We start from the raw sequence: 17,063 nt of genomic DNA on the forward strand, positions 1-17,063 counted from the left end.
GTATACTTATTGATATTTGCCTTAATATTGCCTGCTAATGATGTAAGATGCCTCATTATTAATTGTTCATAATTTTAAATATTGTCTTTTAATGATGTTAACCACCATTGCATACTCATTGTTTTGAACTTTAACTATTGCCTTTCATTGTTGTCAGCTGCCTCGGGTCCTTTTCAAGGAGAAAGGAGGGGTAAAAATAGTTTAAATCAATCAATCAGATCCAGATTTTAGTCAGATTAGAGCATATGACATTTATGGGACTTAATTTTATAATGATCACGAACTTCAATAGGTCTGCTGCTTTAGATATGGCTACGTTTGGCTTCAACCCAAGGATTCTATGAAAAATCAGAAAGCCAACATCTTTTAAATAATTACATTGATGCTGAAACCAAAGGTAGAGTCTGTTACTGCAGCTGAGACTGACATCCTTTATTCCATGGCCATGTTCACCCAGAAGCAGCAGCAAGTTGGGAGAAGTAATTGTTTTTGCCACTCTGATTTGGGAGTCAGGTGATGCAAGGGAAGCTCAGAAGCACTTTGAAAAAAAAAGGGAAGAATTACATTTACATCCAATGGAAGCATACTTCAAAAGAGACGATGACATGGCGCCAATATGAAGCATCATGCCGGTCTTACACAACAAGGAAAAGCATGCAAAATTGAGCAATCCCCAAGAGATTGTCAATGACTTAATCTTGGTTTGAAAGATGAAATTGTTAAGTAGCCAGAAGGGATTTATTTCGATGGCTCTGCTCTAATCCATTCTGTACCCCCCACCTCCACCCCAGCAACTGAATTCAAAGCACTCAGATTTCAAAGGCTGAGTGAGAGAAGCTTGGATTTTTAGAGGCATGAAGGGTAAATAAATCTGGAGTTACCATCACATAGGTCTGATTAATTGTCAAGCAAGAGAGCAGAACAATAACTCATCTACAAGTTTTGGGGAGGATGAATACTGAATGACACCCTGCCTTCAATATGTACAGCTGTAGGTGAGATATACTGTATATTCACCAAATGAGGTACAGCACAACTGTCTTTCTGTTTGTGATGACAACATTGCTCCCAGTGTGGATCAGGGGGCTGAGCTTGAAAGATCAGATATGGAAACTGGTGTTTCTCCAGAGAATCATGACGGCTGCAACTCTATGCATACATATCCCACAGCAAGTCTCAACAAACTGAGTGAAACTTCTGAGTAAATATGCATAGACTATATATTAAGTGTCATTTTGGGATACCTTTGGAGGACTGAGAAAACACAGTGGGTCCTAAATTAAGTGTGATTTCTCTGTTCCTGACACATAGGAGGAAAAGGATAGTCAACATGCAGCCTTCAGGCCATCTAGGATTTTGTGGCTGTTTTTTGAGGTTCCTACAGTTTGATATTGTGTGTTTTAAATTTTGTTTTATATTCGGAATGTAAGCCATCCAGAGTAGATTCATTGAATTTACATTGACGGGGTAAAAGATGGAAAAATAAAATAAATAAATACATAAATACTGTCTTTGCCAAATTTCACTGGCAAAGCATGTCAGATGAAATGTCCATGCTAAAACCAGTTACACTTGTGAGCCAGTAGGAGGCAATTTTTTTCTGCAAAACATGGAGCACGTTCCCCATGCACCTTGTTTTAGGACAAATTTCAAGGCATTGTTTTTGAAAAAACCAATTAAGTTCCATGGTAAAACAAGAAGCACAGGGAAGCCTCTGGAAAGGCAACTGTTGTGTTAAAAGCAGAGATCGAACCTGGGTGGGTGGGGGAGCCCTGATTGGTGCGGAACCCTCATGCTTCAGTTTCAATGAGGTGCATGCAGAAAATTGGCTACTGGGTGTGCCAAAGTTGTGCACCTCCAGGCTAGGAAGTAAATGCAAACTGAACTCCCCAAGTGGCAGCCATCTAAACCAGTGGTCCCCAACCTTGGGCCTCCAGATGTTCTTGGACTTCAACTCCCAGAAATCCTGGCCAGCAGAGGTGGTGGTGAAAGCTTCTGGGAGTTTTAATTCAGGAACATCTGGAGGCCCAAGGTTGGAGACCACTGATCTAAACAGTTTAGATCCCAACTTTCTGTGAAACTTATAGGGAGACTTGAAACTGATTCACCTACCTCACAAGATGGTGGTGAGGATCATATGGAGAGGACAAAAGCATATACACTTCCTACTGCTTCTTGGAGGAAAGAGGAGGAGATAAATGTAGTTGGTGAATACATGTACATGTTTTCATTTATTGCCATGCCTATTTCTACACCCTCAGGCACTACAGATGTTACCTTCTTGCTGTTCTGGTCATTCCACAGGTTTATTTCATTAGATAAGGATAAGAGATTTGTTTCAGTTTGGTTTGGATAAGAACTTGCCAACTTTCACTTTTTAAAAAAAAAACATTTAGAATAGAAAGGATTTGAGTGCAGATGTGGGACCAGTTCATCTGTCGAGGCCTTTCAATGCTTAGTTCTTAAAAACTTAGCTTTGAATCCCTGTTTATTCAACCATATTTGTGGTGCAGAATTTGGGTCACCTCGTCTTTTTTTTTCCCTGTCAGATTCCCCATCTTTAACAGCAATAAAGCAGGCAAATACAATATGGTTTCTCCATGCTGGAAATCACTATAGCTATTTGTTTTAGCAGGAGAAATTAGTAAGATTTTATTGTTCCATTTCATTTCTGCTAAACAAATTGCCAACATTTGCAAATCTTTTCCCTTGAAAAAGGTGTATTGTTTTCATAGATGTTCTGTGCCACTTAGAAAAGGACCCATGGAAGAACATACAGCTGTGATGACACATGGGTGAATTCCAAATGGATCAGCTTTGGAATGATTGTTTCTTCTTGTAATATAGATATTTTGTGGGACAATTTGGGTGGTGGTGTATATATGACAGACATATGCCCAGGCTTCCTCTCTCTCTCTCTTTCAATAATAACCTTTTGGAGCCTCTTCTAATTTTCTAGATTTAGGGCATGAATGAACAAAGCAGAAGACATACTTTAACTTGGATTTGTGCTCTGAGCAGAGAATGAACTCAATAGCCTTAAAGCCCCCTTCTAACTCTATTATTCGATGATTCTATATTAGTAGCATAATTCTAACAAGAGATGGGTGGCAGGTTTTCGCCGATAGATTCTCCATAGATTCTCATTTGCCTTTGAAGTGGAAGATGAAGAAATCATGTTATTCGCTGCCCTCTCACCTGCTTCCAATTGCTTTGTGTCATAAACGGTAGGCATCTATCACATTTTGCAGGGAAAGTCCTCTAAATGAAAGCATCTTCAGTTTGAAGAATGCTGCCCAATACTACATAAATTGTAATGAATAAGAGAGCAAAGCAGGAGCCTTGGAATGGCCCAATTAAAATGGACTGCACATTGAACAGGTCCTAAGGCTCTCAGGCTGCCCTGCTATGGTGGGGATGTCTGCTACTTCTTAAACCATCGTAGTTGTTCACAAATCTGTATCTATGCATGTAAACTAGCACATTTTTGTCCTCTTTTAAACTCTTCGTTGGCAATGCCTTTCCTGTTCTGGGTGCTAAATAAGACACCACAGCAATGGCATGTATAGACTCTGCTTTACTACTGGAGGGAGAGAAACAGACAGGGAGGCCAGATCCTACTTCTATGCAGCTGAAGACCATATGTGTTGAAGGATAGTAGGTATGCAGGATGATATGGATGAGTAAAGTAAAACCATTGGAGACTTAAGTTGGACTTAAGCTGCACCAACAACTTGACTAGGACTCAGAATCCACCTGCCTCTCCCTTGTTTTCTGGGGAAAACTGCTTGTTTTTAATAAAGACTTGGGACTTGGGACTTGATACCAAAGACTGAGACTTGGAACCTGGTACCAATGACTTTGACTTTGACTTGGGACTCAGACCCAAAGACTTGCCAGCATCTCTAAAATCTAACACGCAGACCCAGCACAGAATGTTTTACAGTGGATGTGGGCAAGCTGCGAGGATCCATGGGCCATTTTCCAGACCTTAGGACCGTCCTAACAAAACCAAAAGTGACTCCTTAACAACGGATGCTTTGCTGAAACAAAACACAGAAACAATTGTCTCTTTTTTGGTGGAAAAATAATGTCTTTCTCCAGGAGACATGGGAGGGCACCAAGACAGTCTTAGAGGGCCCCATGTGACTCATAATCTGCCAAGTTCTCACCCCTGTTGTACAGAATTTACATAACTTGTTATGGCTTTTACTTGCAAAGACTCCCTCCTGCACTGAGCAGGGGGTTGGACATGATGGCCTTATAGGTCCCTTCCAACTTCATAATTCTATGATCTCCATTTGACTCCTTTGAAAACAGGAGTGGCCAACTCCTAACTCTTCACTTAATGGGGGTAGGGAAGGAATTTTCTCTGTTTGGCCAATTTAATGCCAACCTATTTCATTTTCAGAGCCTGGAAATGTTATCATTTTCACTATAATTCCAAATACTCTGTGAGCAGTACCCCAACAAAGAAAATTGTCCAAGTTGTGCTTATTGCACACTTTCAAGCCAATATGGGAGCTACAGCTCAGCTATGGAGAAGGGCATGAACCCCCAGTTTGGCAGTTTGTGCTGGTTCACTTATTGGCTAAACGAGGCTTCAGTGCCTCTCAGCCCTACCTCCTCCAGCAGGCACCCACTCAGAGGCAGCATGCTGGCTTCCCTACCCTTCATCTTCCAGGTGCTGGGCACCTGGAGGATGAAGGGCGCCAAACTGCCAAAACACCTGTTGCTGTGATATATGAACCCGGATGAATCACCAAACCAGCAATCATTTGAAATTTTCACTTCCTCACACTGTGTAACAGAATCATAGAATAACTGATTTGGAAGGGGCCTATATGGTCATAGAGTCCAATCCCTGCTCAAGGCAAGAATCTAAATTAAAACAGATCCGACAGAAAGAAATTTTCTAATTAAATATGCATATGAAAATGAGTATATGTGAGAGTGAAGGTCTACAAAGCACATGCATATGAGTAGCAACAACATTAAAATATACTATATTAGGGAAATAATTTGGGGAAAGTGTGAGTAATTAGATAACATTTCACATATTAGGGAAACATTTAGGAAAGGTGAACTGAAATGTCTATAATTTTGCCTGTGAATTTCAACAAAAATCTCAAAATTTTTGAAGTCAATATTCAGAAAAGTTTGCATGAATCTGTCTTAAGTTTGACAAAATGAGAAAGTGGACGGGGGGGGGGGAACGGGACAGAATTGGCAGATCCATTCATTCCTACTTCCTGACTCTCCTCAAGTTACGAGTTTTCAGATTTTCTGCACAGCCGAGTCCTGATATGGGGAGAACCTAAGCAATGGAACTACCACTGCTTCCTTGTGGTACAAATTTGAAGATGTAAGAATTCTCAAGCCAGCAAATTTGCAGCCCCATGAGATAATGGACATATTAACATAATATAGTCCCACAACCTTAATTACTAGAATTGCACCGTCATTTGGCTTTGCAATGCCCGTGCAATATATGGATTCTTTGTAAAATCCTACTGTAGACATGACCTGATCTCTCCAATGAAACATGAATTCTTTGGCACAGGGAAAATCATAGACTATACAATTATGGATTGTAAATGTCCTGTCCCAACTTCTTTAAATGGTTGTTGTGGTGCACCAAGTGGTAAAATAAGACACCTAGGTTTCCTCTGCCTCTGCAATTGGTTCTTTTGCCAGTAAGTGTTATGCAAGATCTGGCTGGCCCCATCGGAGGAGAAGAATCAATTCACACAAAGCACCTTGTCGCTGATTACTGCTAATGATTTTTGCACTGCTGCCAAATTCCAGCACTACGAAGTCCCACCGACTGAACAGAAAAAGAGTGTGTTTAAAGGATTGGCCAAAACTGTGCCCTTTATGAGGTAAAGTACTATTTTTCTGATACAGAGCTAAGCAACGAGAGAGAGGTAAAGATTAACAGTATCCTCCACTTCAAGATCCTTCCCATTCTGCTGTTACGACCTATCATTTTTTAAAATAATGAAACAGATTGATTGCTGTGTGTTTTTCTTTTCCAGTCATTTATGATTTCCATGTAGGCTATTTATTGTTGAAGGGTTTTCTTCCCCTCTCCAACTTCATACAAGCATACACATAGACAAACAAAACTGGCAACTCATATACCAGAAGAACAGACTTACACAATCCACCCAAGGTCCTCCTGCTTCTTGAAATACTAATGCTTTTCAGCAGCTCCCCTTTCTACAAAGTGCCAACCCAAATGGGCTTTGTGCAGGAGAATTTCTCAGGGACAGAGGTTGTGCCCAAAGAAGGATGGTTTCAAAAGCCCTTCTGCATTGGGATTACTGGAGAGCAGGGGTTTGCCTCAAGTTTATATCCTCAACTGGCCTATCGGCCCTTTCCTGCCTCTGAATGACTCTGACAGAAAAGTTGTGAAGTTTGAGGTGCAGATACTGGAGATGGAGCACAGATACACTGCCCCTCCCTGTCAGTGTGTCCTCTAGCCTTCTTGATTTCACATGAGAGCGTAAAGTGCTATGGCATTCTTTTATAAAACTTGAAGCTTTCTTTCCCCCTTTTTCTCCATTATTATTGTTTTACCTTGTAGCGCCTATGTTCTTGTAATGACACATAAGAAGATGCTTAAAGGTTTTCTTGAAGGTAGCATTGCAAAGCGCATAGCAAGCAGGGTTGATGGTGCTGTTGATATAGCACAGCCAATAACCAATTGTCCATACTGTATTGGGGATGCAAGAGGAACAGAAGCTGTTGATGAGAACCATGACATTGTATGGTGTCCAGGTAACAATGAAGGCCAGGAGAATAGCCAAGATAGTCCTGGTGACTTTTTTCTCCCTAGAAGGAGGTGTCTTCTTTTTGGCAGGCTGCTTTGTCATCTTGACAATCTTACGTGCTACAACATTCTGCTTCTCATCTCCATTTTGTCCATCAGATCCTACAATCTCCACAGTGGTGTTGGCTGAGCCAGCACAATCATTTTTGGGAGACTTAGTAAGTACTCTAATGCAGGTAAGTTTGGAGTTCTCCACTTTGGCATTGACTTGGGAGACAGAAGCCCTGGCGTCTTCTTTGATGGCTTCATCCTCTTTGATGTTGGAAGCTACAGCACTGACAGAGGTGGAGTCATTTGAACTTTCCTTCTCCTCTGTAGTAACACAATTTTCCACCACCGATTCCCCAGTGGCTTTGCCATTCTGAATTTTAGAATGTTCTATCCCATCTTCACTGGGTGGGATATTGTTATTGTTTGGTTTCGTGGTTTTACCTTGGGTCAAACTTGGAGAAGCTGGATCCTGGTTCTGCCCACCCTTTTTGTCTTTCTTAATTCTGCTCTTACTGGCACGAGATATTTGCCAGTAGAGAATAGTCATGATGATTACGGGCAGATAAAAGGCCGCAATGGCCGTGCCAAAAGTGACAGCCGCATTGGAAAGGAACTGGATGTAGCATTCTCCATCGGGGACAGTCCTTTCCCCTACAATGAACTGCCAAAAGAGAATGGCTGGTGCCCACAAGATGAAGGAGAGCACCCATGCTGCTGCAATCATCATGCCCGCCATCTTAGTGGTCCTCTTGACTGGATAACTCAGAGGTTTGGTGACACAAAAATATCTGTCAAAACTGATAATGAGGAGGTTCATGACAGAGGCGTTGCTGACCACGTAGTCGAGAGCCAGCCACAAATCACAAACCACGGGTCCTAATGGCCAGTAGCCAATCACAGTGTAAAGTGTGTACAGGTTCATGGAAAAGACACCAATGATCAAGTCAGCACATGCCAAGCTGAAAAGGAAGTAATTGTTGACAGTCTGAAGGTGCCGGTTGACTTTGATGGATACCATAACCAGGATGTTTCCAATGATGGTCACTAAGCTGAGAGACCCAGCCACTAGGACAATGAAGACAACCTCAACAGTTTTATAAGGGCTTGCCAAGGCCATCACATCCTCCAGAGAGCTTATGTTTGTTGAGTTATTCATTTCTGTGAATAGGAACCCAAAGGACAACTATCACTTAAACCTGTAGAGGAAAGAGAGATAAAACAAAGAAGGCCATGAGACATTTCTTTTACTTGTTTTTTAACGAACAGAATTCTAGAAAAGATGACAGGCAGAAGCAAGAAATCTAAAGAAAATCAAGAAGGCCCAAATCCCATCAATCAGTATTTAAATGCTTAATGTCCCACTGATTATAATGGGCCTTAGCATGTGTATCTAATTTTCCTCTGGATTTTATTTCAGGGAGCTAATATAAATTATGCTATAGGTGGACGGATCACATGGGTGATGTTAAAAAGAACACACACACACACATACACATCATTTATCATTATAGATATATTTCAGAACAGCACAAATTGGAAACTGACCTCACATTTTCTGTATTGAACAGTAGTGGGAGCATGCACTCTTCAGATATTATTGAATTGTAATAAAAGTATCAACCCATCAGATTTCAGCTGACTATCAGGAAAAACATCCTAACTGCTAGAGCAGTACAGCAAAAGAGTCAGTTACCTCAGGAGGTGGTGAGTCCATCAACACTGGAGACACTCAAAGGAAAATCAGACAACCATCTGTCAATCTACTTTGATTTGGATTCCTGCATTGAGCAGAGGGTTGGACTCAATGGCCTTATAAGTCCCTTCCAACTCAATTATTCTATGATTCTATAAACCCAACTTGGCGCAGAGGATGGTAAAAGAAGATTTCATATGTAGTCCAACAACATCTAGAAGGACCCGTTTTGCTTGCCACTGTTATAGAAGCAGGCAATCTGATAATGCCATGTGGAGGAAGTCTGCTCTATAGTGGACCAAATTTAAAGTGAATTGTACCTCTGAGTGGCTGTTTTCAGACATATGCAGAACATCTCAGAGATCTCTGCCTGTGTGTGTTTACCAGCTGCAAATTTTCACTGGAATTCTGAAGCCTCCTGTGTAATTTTGTCCATCTTCTTCAGGTGCTGTTAAAATGAAATCTAAAGGGAAAAAAACTGAGCAGAACGTTCTTTATATTCTTGAAGGCTTTCACGGCCAAGATCTGATGGTTGTTGTAGGTTTTTCAGGCTGTTTGGCTGTGTTCCGAAGGTTTTTCTTCCTAACATTTCGCCAATCTCTGTGGCTGGCATCTTCAGAGGACAGGAGTTAGAATGTTGTGTTCTGGTGTAGTGTGTGGGATAGTTGTAGCGGAGGGATCAGCTTTTTGTCCTTTTCAGGAGATTGGGTGATTATAGTGATCAGGTTTTTTTTTTGTTAAGGATGTATTGTTGTGATAAGGGGGGAGATGGTCTGTCATTTTGATTGATGAGTGCCATTAGCTAGTCTTTTGTGTGCAATGATCACTGGTCCTTGTGGATGGGTAGAGTTCATTGATCTTTTGCAGGCTGTATTTTTCAGTGCTGGGTCAACAAACTCTACCCAGCCACAAGGACCAGTAATCACTGCACACAAAAGACTAGCTAATGACACCCATCAATCTCAGTGATAGACCATCTGCCCCCCCTTATCACAACAATACACCCATAACAAAAAAAAAACACTGATCACTATAATCACCCAATCTCCAGAAAAGGACAAAAACCTGATCCCACAGCTACAAATACTCAACTGTCCCAAACATTACACCAGAACACAGACAGAGTTCCAACTCCTGTCCTCTGAAGATGCCAGCCACACAGACTGGCAAAATGTTAATAAGGAAAACCTTTGGAACACAGCCAAACAGTCAGAAAAACCTAGAACAACCATCAGAAAGTTCTTTCTTAAGTGGAACCTCTGTAGACAGTCCTAAGAATGTTAGAGGGATTCTCTGTGGACTACAGAATTATCTAGGCTCTGCTTGCACTCCTAGGAGAAAAACCATGTGACTGAAGAAAAACTACTTGACAAACATGTGACCCTCACCCCAATCCAAACAGAAAGGTTTAGCAACAGCAAAACAGCCAAAACCTACAGTCACTACGGATAGTAAGGTAGACTTCCCCACTTCTTCTCCCCTCTGAAAATCCTCCAGTCCCATCAAAATGCAACATAGAGGGTTGGAGAACATGTAGTATGTAGTGTGAGCACAGAGGGGAGATCCCTAACACTCAGGAGGGAGCACCTTCCACAGGGAAAGGATATGTGTAAAATAAGGGACCTCTGATATTGTGTCTACCGCATATATGTTAAAGAATCTCTTTATAAAGCAGTAGTCCTCTATGCATTATAAGAAGTAAAGATTTCCTATTGGAATGTCCATTCCTAAAGACCACATTGCTTCCGCTCAACTCCGTTCCTGACTGATAACTTATCAAAAGGAAAGAAAATTTTCATCTGTCATGGTGTCAACATAGCAAAGTTTACTTCATTTTGCATACCACGAGAGTGACAAAATTGCCTTTTTCATCTAATCTGATGGCATATATTACATTCCATCTTTTGCAATATGATTCGTCTGTTTTCACAAGCTACCTTTGAGAAAGAGGTAATAAAGAAAGGAAAAAAGGGGGGAAAATAATGAAATCCTCAAGGAAGTAGGAAAAATCCCTTAGCAGATTATTAAAAGTATCATATCTGGGTGCTATAAATTGCACAGGAAGTGAGATACAGAAAGCATACTCCAGGGTAGAATTCATAGACCAAAGTCATAATACAGCTTTAGGGATGGCTGAGAAAAAATAGTTTCATTCAGATTCCCATATGACATCAGTTGCTGTCATACTTTAAAACAAATATGTGAACCACAACTTCTCCTTGTGAAGAGGAACATCCCCAGGAATGCAACCAGCAACTCAGGAAAAATGTGAAGAATTTTAAATTGAGCCAAATGGAAGTTCTGATGAGCATCTCAAAATATCTCAGATGGTTTTGGGTAACTTTTGCTTGTTATTCGTTTGTGAAGTTCAGCACTCAGAAATACCATAAGACGCACCTTTCCATACTGTAAGACGCACCAATTTTTTAGGAGAAGAAAAGAGGAAAATATAATCTGTTTTCTTCGCTCCATAAGACGCACAGACTTTCCACCCCCCCCCGTTTTGTGGGAAAAAAGTGCGTCCTATGGTGCAAAAAATACGGTAATGTGTTGCAAGTAATGGCATTGTCTGTAGTACATTACTTTTGGGAGGTAATGAGGATATAATGATGTTATGCTTGCAAAGGAAGATAAGAAATTGTGGTGATGGTGCAACAAATGTACTTTATCACTTTCAATATTTCAGGGTTTTTGCACTCATTTTATTTTTAAAGTACATTTTTGTGGATCCTGTTGATCATCTGATTATGTGATCAGTATGTTGCTCTTAAACCAACTGAAATGGTTGGGAATTTCTGAGAATCATGACCCCAAAAAGTGACTTTTTAAACTCTTGAGGGCAAGTGATCAGTTGTATCCTCAACACCCACCCACCCCTATTTTCCTGCCACTGTGAATTCTCTGCTTTAACCACAATAACATGGAAGGCGGTCTCCGCTAAAGCCCTCAGAATGAAGATGCAAAATAGAATATGAGTTCAAAACAAACTACATTTTTTATTTTTTAGTCAGGAAATACAAGGACAACCATTCAATTAATGCTGTGTGATCTACCTTTCTTGATGGAGACAAGAAATGGAATTCATGTGGCATTCAGGAAGAAGGTGATACTGCCCTTCTGTCAAAGCAGTGGTTCTGAATCTTGTCTGTGCTGAGAATACTTACTATAGCTGTGTTTGTTCCCTGCATCTCCACTGGACAATGTCTGTAAAAAAGAATCAATGAGTGCCCCCATGACCGCCCAACTGGTCCATTGCCTGAAGTTAATGAGATTTAAGAATTTGTCTGAGTGGTAGCTCCTCAGTAATAAATGTACTGGTGCTAAATATGACTGTTCCTTCTAGTTATCTCTTCCAGATGTGACTGACTTAAAAGAAGCACCAAATGAACCTAGACATACTAAGCAGTAGGAATAGTTGAAAGGGAGAGCCTAAATGTCAATTGTGAGGTCGATTCAATCAATTAGGCATCCTTCAGTCTCAAGAGACTATTTTATTTATTTATTGTATTTATACCCAGCCTATCTAGTCATTTCGACCACTCTAGGCGGCTTACAACATAAAAACATAACAAGTTTAGGAGAAATTTATAACAATTAATTAATTAAATGATTCTGCAAGATGGGAAAAATACAAAATAAATCAAATAAAAAGAGAAAGGAAGGAAAGATGTCAGGAATTAACTGGAGGGGAAGGCCTGCCTATACATTCACGTTTTTAATTGGTTTTTAAAAATACCCAGCGAGGGTGCAGCGCGAATCTCCGGAGGCAGGTTATTCCAGAGGCGAGGAGCCACCACCGAGAAGGCCCAGTTTGTTGTTTTTTCCTTCTAGGCCTCCCTCGGCGTCAGGCTCCTCAGCCTCACCTCCTGACTCGCGCATGTGACACGGGTAGACTTAGGTGGGAGTAAGTGTTGGTAACATGCTCTGTATGGAGGACTTGGAACAGTGTCTAGTGTGGCTGAGAAGGCCAATTTGAGAGTGACAATCCCTTCCACACTGAAGACAAATCCAATATGTCCCCTGCCCAGCTCCCTGATTTTGCTGGTTTCAGGACTGCCTCTTTGCCTTGGCCTGCTGGACAAGGGTCTCTTCAAAATGGGAGAGGCCGTGATGCCTCCAGGATGAACGCTCAGATGTCAGGGTTTCCCATCTGTTGAGGTCCATTCCTAAGGCCTCAGATCCCGCTTGCAGATGTCCTTGCATCGCAGCTGTGGTCTCCCTCTGGGGCGATTTCCCTGTGCTAATTCTCCATACAGGAGATCTTTTGGAATCTGACCACCAGCCATTCTCACGACATGCCCAAGCAATGTTTACAATTGTGAGGTCACACATACAACAAATCCTACTCAGCCCCCCTCGGGTGACCAGCTAATTCCCAAGAGTTAAAATAAATGGGTCAGATGGAACATTGTTCAAAACTCAAGGAGCCAAGGAAATCTGGAGTACCACCTTATGAACCTTTGCACCCGCCCTTTATACAAGAGCCTCACAATACTGAAGGTCCTTGAAGACATGAAAGATTGGCTTTCTTGGAATAATTTATCAGTCCCATGATGGGGGGTGGGGCAAATTCACCCCCAGAGAATGGCTGAAGGAGTCTTCATGTGACTGGCATTTTTTTATTCATGCTGCCATGAACTAATGGCATGGTTTCTTTAGAGGAGAGTCAACACAATATTTTTGTGCATTGCTCGAAGCAGCAAATGATGATTCACAGTTGTGTAACATTAGTTGAGCAAATGTATATTATGCCTCTGGTGAGAAACAAAATAATGCAGAATGAAAGTATTCCCCGAAGAACAGCAGGAGTCTATATATTCATGGAGACCTGTTTCCCGCAGCTGTATTACCTGCCCTCATTGCAGCTTGAGGGCCTAGGGAATTGCACAACATTTAATTACAGCTTGCTTGCCTTTGCTCTAATTGTCTGTGACTGGTTAATAGAATGAGTTAAGCAGAAATGACTGTGGATCAAATCTGCCACTCGAAATTTCAACCATAAATTATTTACCCTGATACAGGTGGGATGTGCAGAAAAATGTGGGCATAGGAACTGAAATACACACCAAGAATACATGATATTTATAGTCAGGCTTTGAAGGGAGTGAACTCCTAAAGTAAATCCTCCAAACCAGAACTTTGAAAAGTTTCTTTTTCAGACCACAAGAAAATGAGAAGTGTATATTTCAATGTTTCTTGTCCGCTGCATGAGGATGAGACAAGCCAGGCTTTACTCTTCTGTATCTGGGGAGGCCTTTCTCTTGATTCCACCATATTCACAGGTGCAGCTGAAGGGGACACAGGAGAGGACTTTCTCTGTTGCTGCACCCAGGCTTCGGAACTCCCTCCCACAGGAGGCCAGGCTGGCCCCATCTTTGCTGTCCTTCTGCAAGCAGGCAAAGACCTTCCTCTTCAGGCAGGCTTTCCCTCAGTGACTGGCTACCTGAGTGTGTTTTTCAGATGGATTGATATGCATCACTGCTTTGACTGTGTCTGCAGTACTGCTTGTGTTTACCATTTCTCAGAATGGTGCACTAATCATTTTTAGCTGAAATATTGTCTTTAAATGATGTAAGCTGCCTTTTTATACTCATTATTCTTAACTTTAAATATTGTATTTTAATGATGTAAGATGTCTTGGGTCATAGAATAGATAGATGGATGGATGGATGGATGGATGGATGGATGGATGGATGGATGGATGGATGGATGGATGGATGGATGGATGGATGGATGGATGGATGGATGGATAGATGGATAGATAGATAGATAGATAGATAGATAGATAGATAGATAGATAGATAGATAGATAGATAGATAGATAGATAGATAGATAGATAGATAGATAGATAGATAGATAGATAGATAGATAGATAGATAGATAGATAGATGATATTGGTGCCTAACAATAGCTCTGTCAGTGTGAAGGCAGAGGTTGGGAATCAATTCCCCCCTGTGTCTCCCAGGAGAAAGATGTAGTTTGTGTAGCCTTGGGCAAGCTGCACAGTCCCATGATTCTCCCAGAAGAAGGGAAGGGTAAATCACTTCTGAGCATTCTCTACCTTAAAAAACCTGAAAAGAGGGGTGCCATAAGTCAGAATTGACTTGATGGTACAAGATGATGATGATTACAGTAGAATATTTTCACATTCCAGGAGCTGGGCACTGAATATGAGATTACATATTTTGTTCAATATTTCTTAACTTCTGAACTGTTTTTCAAAAATGTGAAAATATTTGCAGACTATCCTAAGTGAAGTCTCTAAGCTCAAAATGGTTTGGCATTGGAAGGAGGGCTATCACAAATATGTTGCTATATCTGTCCATATTTAAGATAGATAGTTTAGATAGTTATATAAATAGTGAAATGAAATAGTTCCAGATTTCAAAGAGATTATGCTTGAATAAATGGTCTCTTGTTCCTTTGTTGCTAAGAAGAAAAATTATGTTAAACACCCTATTATGATTTTGTTATTTATGCTTATGATATAAGGACTCAAATAAGTATTTAAGCTATTCACAAACTCCGAGGGATGGGGTAAAAAAAGCAGTAGCAAACCAGAAATGCTGACTCAAGCTGATGACCGTCACCTTCATTTAACAACTAAATGATCTGCAACTCATTGATTATTTTCCAGTAGAGACAAGACGATTTGGGAAGAAATAATTATTTTAAAGAATGATTACTGCTGAATATAGAATAAATATTTAAATCCTGAGGCAGAAGAACTTTGCCTGCCATGGAGACTTTCTGAAAAATGCCAGTTTTGCACGTGTAATAATTCACCAATATGGGGAATCTGTGGCCTTCTAGAAGTTGTTAAATTACAATTCCCATAAGCCTTAGCTGAGGGACAATGGGAACTGCAGTCTAACAGCATCTAAAGAGCCGAGTGTTCCCATCCTTGCACTAGATGAATGGCAGGGGTATGAATGTGGGAATTCCTAGAAGGTCCATGTTGTTGTTTAGTCATTAAATCGTGTCTGACTCTTTGTGACCCCATGAGCCAGAGCACGCCAGGCCCTCCTGTCTTCCACTGCCTCCCGGAGTTTAGTCAAATTCATGTTGGTAGCTTCGAAGACACTGTCCATCCATCTCATCCTCTGTCGTCCCCTTCTCCTCTTGCCTTCACTGTCCTGCTCTTTCTTAGACCCATCCCTTTGAGCTGAACCAATATTTCATGGGAGTTCCGTGAACATGGTGTCACTTAGCTGCATTGGATATCCTATTGGGAGTCCAGAGTTTCTGACAAAAGTTTTCATATAGTGGACGGAATCTATCAGCTTAACCTACCATGTTCTCTTACTGGTTACTCACCGCCACACCCGGATGAACCTTGACTGGAATGATCTCAAAAACTGGTCTCACAAAGGAGCAAATTCTATTGGGACCAATAATAATAAAAATTACCACTGACTAGCCGTATCAGGTTGGAATAGAATAGGTAAGCAGAATGTGGGTCTCAAGTATAGACCGTTAGGACTGAAAACACTCCAGGTCTCCTGTCCCACCAATTAATTTTAAAAATACGTGCCTGAAAAAGTTTCCTGTTGTCTTGGAGGAGGTGTGGGTGGCAATTTTGCCATTTTTGGCTTTCCACACCCCCAGAACATTTTGTGGCTATTCCAGGGCATGGCCTTTTTAAAGAAGAAAAACTGGAGGTGGGCGGGTGCAGGAGCTGGTCCAGGTGTCTGTGGTGAGGATTCTGAAAGTCACCCCCTACTCACTGCAGAAACACGGTGGGATATTCTTCCTTTTAGTGGTTTATTTATTAAAAATATTTTTATCCCACCTTTCTCCGTAAAAAGAACCCAGAGTGCCTTACATCATTAAAAAGACAATATTTAAAAGCTAAAAGCAGAAAGGGCCCTGATGTTGGGAAAGTGTGAAGGCAAGATTCTGTATAAGTTACATTGGCTACCAGTTGCTGCCCGGGCCCAATTCAAAGTGCTTGTTTTGACATATAAAGCCCTAAACGGCTTGGGCCCTGGATACCTGAAGGACCGCCTCCTTCCATGTGAGCCTACCCGGCAGTTAAGATCTATCCAGGGGGCCCTTTTGAAAGAGCCGTCCCTCAAGGAGGTAAGACGGACGGCTTACAGACAAAGGGCCTTTTCGGCAGCTGCCCCCAGACTATGGAATGCCCTCCCGACTGAGATTCGTCTGGCGCCAACGCTGATGACATTTCGGCGCCAGGTCAAAACCTTCCTGTTCCAGAAGGCTTTTAACTGAAATAATATTAGCTGTGGGTCTGATGGCAATTTTATATATATTTTAATTGTATTTTAATTGTACATATCTTTATTGTATTTTAAATGCTGTAAGCCGCCCAGAGACCTTTGGGTAGTGTGGGCAGCATATAAATTAAATAAATAAATAAATAAATAAGAGAAGAAGGGGACAACAGAGGACAAGATGGTTTGATAGTGTCATTGAAGCCACCCACATGAATTTGACCAAACTTCGGGAGGCAGTGGAAGACAGGAGGGCCTGGTGTGCTCTGGTCCGTGGGGTCACAAGAGTCAAACACAACTAAACACAAC

At 41.3% G+C, this 17,063-nt stretch overlaps 1 protein-coding gene across 2 annotated transcripts in view; it reads right to left on the minus strand.

Moving 5' to 3' along the window:
- Positions 1-2,829: 2,829 nt before the first annotated feature.
- The window catches only part of CHRM2 (cholinergic receptor muscarinic 2), a 201,410-nt gene continuing 187,176 nt past the window's right edge, over positions 2,830-17,063 (minus strand). For both annotated transcript variants that reach the window (XM_020792204.3, XM_020792203.3), the window contains exon 4: positions 2,830-8,022. In XM_020792204.3, coding sequence (XP_020647863.1) covers positions 6,579-7,982 — 1,404 coding nt within the window. In that variant the 5' untranslated portion in view covers positions 7,983-8,022 and the 3' untranslated portion in view covers positions 2,830-6,578. The remainder of the gene's footprint in view (positions 8,023-17,063) is intronic.

The sequence above is a fragment of the Pogona vitticeps genome, chromosome 5 (genome assembly GCF_051106095.1).
Source record: "Pogona vitticeps strain Pit_001003342236 chromosome 5, PviZW2.1, whole genome shotgun sequence".
NCBI classification, from domain to species: domain Eukaryota; kingdom Metazoa; phylum Chordata; class Lepidosauria; order Squamata; family Agamidae; genus Pogona; species Pogona vitticeps.